We start from the raw sequence: 5,020 nt of genomic DNA, 5'->3' as shown, positions 1-5,020 counted from the left end.
TAACTACTCTCCAATGGTCACTTTTTTTTTGTCTTTCGAACAAAAAATGTCTTCTTTATGACCAATATTTTGATGCTCTGTTTCAAAGTTTCTCTCTCTAAATTGTGAACAAGATGATGGTTCGCGCCAAGAGAAAAGGATCCTCTGTTGTTTTTACATTTTGACCACTTATATATTTTCTCATTAAAAATTTTGAAATAACTGATTTTATATTACCCTATATAAAATTATAAAATTCTTGTGAGTGGTTGAAAGGGTGCCTTGATTTGACATGTCACAATTCTCTAGGCTAACGCTCGTTACGGTGTTTAAGCTCATTATTTTACCCTTGATTTTACCCTTTAAGCTCATTATTTTAAAAGGAAGATCACGGCAATTAGGGGTAGAGTGATGTTTTCGTATCCTTGGAGGATATTTTGAAGATAGTCACTCTAGTAGGAGGGTACAGTCAAATTTACCCTTGACAAAATAGGCTAGCTGGTGGAATATGACCGCAACGGCTTCATGAAACTCGCCAACGACATATTAACATCTCCCTCGTCATTGACTGAGACATTCAATTGCTTGCATTTATTTTACTTAAGACGATACTTTTTTGAGAGGAAAAATATAGGTGATTATGCAAGTAAGTACTGAATTGCGAATTGCCCTTATTTCATTCTGCAATTAAAAAAAAAAAACACTTCTTCTTAATTCTAATTGAGATGTCTTCAATTTTGGTTTTATATGGAGTGATGTTTCATTTTTGTAGCCATTAATTGCTTGCTCCAGGGCACTCCCTATTCGTCTATTTCTATTATTTATTAATTTACCAATCATCAACCTCAAGGAGCTTCTCTTAGTGCTTGCTTTAAACAAAACTTAAAATAAAAAGTTGTTATTGGAAATTAAGTGTTCATGCAAATGTTTAACATTACAAAGTAGCAAGCTTTGGCTATTTTTAATTTAATAGGCATCAAATATAGCCATAAGCTGCCCTTATTAAATCCTTATCTCTTGGCCAAAAACCCAGCTGAAAGGAACAGCACTGCCTGCTTTCTCAGCCATATCTACCAGAGCTTTATTCTCCAATATTCTTCTAATCCTCGAAGGCAATCCACACACAAAATCCTGAGCTTTACGCCCTTCACTTGTAAGACCTACCAACTTTTCCACTCCCCATCTCTTAATCAGAAACTCCAAGATATCAGCATAGTCCTGGCCAGTGTACACTCCAAGCCTTTGTGTAACAGCTGAGAAGTGATCAAAAGTCTTATCATCTTGCCCATCATACATCAAATGTCCCGGCATTCTGAACCTTTTCTTCATCATGCCTGCTAAAGCTAAGATGGTGTCGTCCGGGTCGATTTCAAAGAGCTTTTCAACAATCTTTGCGTAGGCAGTTTCATGGCGTTTCTCATCGGAGGCAATGGTGCCACATATTTGTGCCAGCTTCATGTCCCCATGCTTCTTGACTAGCCTCGCTGTGTTGCCATGTGATATGAATGTTGCTCTTTCTTGAAACGATGCGTAGACGAACCCGTTGTACGGATTGTTTTCAAAATTATGGTCCTATAATAGATTACACCAAAATTTAATATTGAAAAATTAAAAATATATGGGTAAATTTGATCGCCTTGAGTCATTGCAGTTTAGATCAGTTATTTAAAAAAAAATTACTCAAAATATTGCTAACATTTTAACAAGTTAAACGTAGAGAATAATTTAGTAAATATGTATAAACAGAATAATTTAGTAAATATGTAGAAACAATAGTGATATTTTAGATTTCGTGTAAATAAATACATGTAAAATTCTCTTTTAATTCATAATTTTTTTAAACAATTAGTCCATAGATTTTAACCCAATTAACCAGTTAGTTTTTTTTTTTAAAAAAAGCCCAAAATATGCTGATTGTCTATTATTTTTCGTTGAAATTTACTTAATAATTCTCTATTTTTTAAATTTTAATATACATATACATATATATTTTATATGTATATAAATATATATAATTAAGGGTAAGATACTAAGGAAGTAAAGAAAGACTGATAGATGTTACCATTCCTGAGCGGATAAGATACTGAATGGACCTCTCAATTTGCTTCATGTCTACACGGCCAGAGAGGTAAAGATACTTATTGAGAAGGTCACCATGTCTGTTCTCTTCAGCAGTCCAAGCCCTAATCCAGGTTGCCCAAGAAGTGAGGCTTGCACCAGTCTCATCCCTAACACCATCTAGTGAGTTAAGCATTGTTTGGTAAGTTGGCAGAGCTTCTTCTGTGATCATTTCCCCAACCAACACAACGAAATATTCAGCAGGGAGTTGCTTGCATCTTTCTCTCAACTCCTTGACCTGTTCAAAGAATCCTTCTGATGCTTCGGATTCCGGCAGAAAATCGGTTGGCTGCCAACTTTTGTCGACGGGTTTCAGGTGAATCAAAACGTTGTGCTCAGCCCAAGTCTCCAATGATTTGAATATTTCAACTTTTTCTGGTGCCATGGAATGCGTCACGACGTCCCTGTGATGATGATCACCAAATTGAAGAATCATTTTGAGTGCAGAACTTTAATTTCCTAAGTGAAAATTATTCTATTTCTATGACTCAACACAATTTCCGATACAAAAGAAGACAAAGTGTAAGCGAACACAAAAAGACAAAGACCCATCTAAGCAAACTGAGATCTTGCCTGAAAATACTCCAATATGACCCTTGATTAATTAATTTGCTACCATATATGATACAAAATTTAACTAAAAAATTAAGAAGGCTTACATAGTTTTGGTGTGAAGAGAAGAAAGCATCAAGCATCTAGGAGAAGCGATGCAGTGGCATTGAGAAGGTAGCTTGCGGGACATAAAGTAAACTGCTTGCAGTCTCAGGGCCATCAATTTTTTTTTCTCTTTTAGTTTGTTTAATTTTCATTCAACGCAACTAATATGAATTGTTTTATCATGCGCAATCTTGACAGCAAAATCTAGATTTTGGATTTTTAGGCTTTCGTTGGTCCTTCAATCATGTAGTCAATATATGTGACAAGTGAGCACACACAACACTACGCAGCTGCTTGAGAGTGTTTTAGTTTCGTGTGAATCAATTGTTGGTGCATGCTGTAAGAGCTCCACGCACATCAACACGACCAAATTAGAAAATCAGAAACTGGCATGCATAGTATCTCAGTTTTGTGCCAATTAAATCACACAGCATGCAACATCATTATGCATGTCCTTAAAATAAAAAATTATTAACTGATCACTTCACAGAGTGTATTTTATGAAAAATACATTTCAATGTTGGCAGAAAGCAACTTGGTCTATGTACAAAAATGATAAAAATAATAATTCAAAATAAATAAATAAACTCACTTAGTTTCGGCGCCAAGAGTAGAGCACATCAACGCTGGAGGAGATGATTTGGTTCTGATGATGCTCCTTCGGTAAGATTGAGAATAAGGGAGCTTCCGGGGTACGAAGAAGGAGAATGTGTTTAGTTTCAGAGCCATTCTTTTTCTTCCCACTTATGATTTTCCTGAAACTTTCCTTTTCTTCGTGTATCCGCCTCACACCCAGAAAGCACCTACATATACATAAAGGAGAAGTGTGTAACGCTCTGAAAAACAGTTGTTTCAGAGTTTCAAAAAAAGGCGTAATTTATTAATTATTTTTCCTTGAAAGTTACCTTGATTTTAGTTACTAGTATTTTTTGCTTTGTTTGCTTATAATCAATAGAGCAGGCAAAATTTGACACTATTCACTTATTTGACAGGAACATGATATATAAATGGGTATAGATTCTCAAATTTTATATTATTATTAAATAAGTTGGGTTTTGGTCAATACAATTTTTTTTTGTTGGATTAGATTTAAAGTTTTTACCTATTTACTATATTAATAACACAATTATGTTTTTTATTCTAAACCAATTTATAAGTTCTTGTGATCAAAATTCAAATATTAGACATGTTATCGCTTCTTCTTCTTCTTCTTCTTCTTCTTCTTTTCTTTTAGGAATGATGAACATATACATGGTGTTTTATTTATAAAATTCTATATAGATTTAGAACTTTAATAGTGTAAATGTATAATATTTTAGTAAATATATATATATATATATTTTTTTTTATAATATCGATAAATTACACACACTCACAAACACAAAAGGAGTGTAAATGTTTGATATAAATTTTGTTAAATATATAGATATTAAGTGGATTATTAGATAACCCGTTTATTTTTTGTGTCAGGTTAGAGTCTCAATATTTTGACATGATTATTAAATGGGTTCTATTTGGGTTAACCTAAATTTGCCACAATACTGAGACGAGACGAACATGACTTTGTCACCTGTTTTGTCAACTTTAGCTATGAGTTTAAAAAGTAGTATACATGCATTTGGTAAATTTATTGCAAAAGTGTTGTTTTATTATATAATGACCAAATAGATGTAAATCTAAATTACCTTTTCTTTTACAATATATTTAATAATGTTTAAACATGTTTTTTTCTTTTTAAAACACATAAAATTACATAAAATGAAAAAAAAATAATTAAATGAAATCTAATGAACTTTCATAATCTATTACATAAAATATGATAAAAGTTCTTATTAGTACATAACCTGAATAAAATAAAAAGGTAATTAATATGCAATATATTCAAATTAAACTTGTTACAATAACACTATGACTATAGAAAAATATAAATAGAATGAATGTTAAAAGTCATAGTCAACCTTAATGTGAAATTGTTCATAGTTCAATGAAAATTTACGTAATCTTATAAAACTCTTATTGAATCTGATAATGGAAAATAAAAGTAAAGTATAAAAAATATGAAATTAATAGATCAAAACTTTGATACTAGAGAGAACATACAGTAGTTGTGGCGATAATTTGATCATGTGGTAATATGATATATAATGATTTGTATTTTGGGAGATTGCCAATTTCCCCCCTACAGTAATCAACATATACCATTTTCCCTTGCTATTTTTATAATGGCCAAAAACCTCCTGATAGCATAAGTTTACAATATTACCAT

At 32.2% G+C, this 5,020-nt stretch overlaps 1 protein-coding gene across 1 annotated transcript; it reads right to left on the bottom strand.

The window, feature by feature from the left end:
* Window positions 1–902: 902 nt before the first annotated feature.
* On the bottom strand, window positions 903–3,522 carry LOC18043050 (stearoyl-[acyl-carrier-protein] 9-desaturase 5, chloroplastic). Its single transcript, XM_006432266.2, has 3 exons — window positions 3,347–3,522; window positions 2,042–2,501; window positions 903–1,551 (listed from the first exon to the last, which is right to left on the bottom strand). The coding sequence occupies exons 1-3, from the start codon at window positions 3,481–3,483 to the stop codon at window positions 982–984; spliced, it is 1,167 nt and encodes a 388-aa protein (XP_006432329.1). The 5' UTR covers window positions 3,484–3,522; the 3' UTR covers window positions 903–981.
* Between the last annotated feature and the right edge of the window lie 1,498 nt (window positions 3,523–5,020).

This window comes from Citrus clementina, unplaced genomic scaffold (assembly GCF_000493195.1).
Source record: "Citrus clementina cultivar Clemenules unplaced genomic scaffold, Citrus_clementina_v1.0 scaffold_5, whole genome shotgun sequence".
Lineage (NCBI taxonomy): Eukaryota > Viridiplantae > Streptophyta > Magnoliopsida > Sapindales > Rutaceae > Citrus > Citrus x clementina.
This window is presented reverse-complemented; position numbering and strand designations above follow the sequence as displayed.

Bases quoted from the DNA above. Each gene is read 5' to 3' on its own strand.
- LOC18043050 (XM_006432266.2), bottom strand. From the start codon at position 3,483: ATGGCTCTGAAACTAAACACATTCTCCTTCTTCGTACCCCGGAAGCTC. The intron at 2,502-3,346 runs GTGAGTTTATTT...TCATCATCACAG, and splicing joins ACTCTTGGCGCCGAAACTAA to GGACGTCGTGACGCATTCCA. The intron at 1,552-2,041 runs GTAACATCTATC...AATCTATTATAG, and splicing joins ATCTTATCCGCTCAGGAATG to GACCATAATTTTGAAAACAA.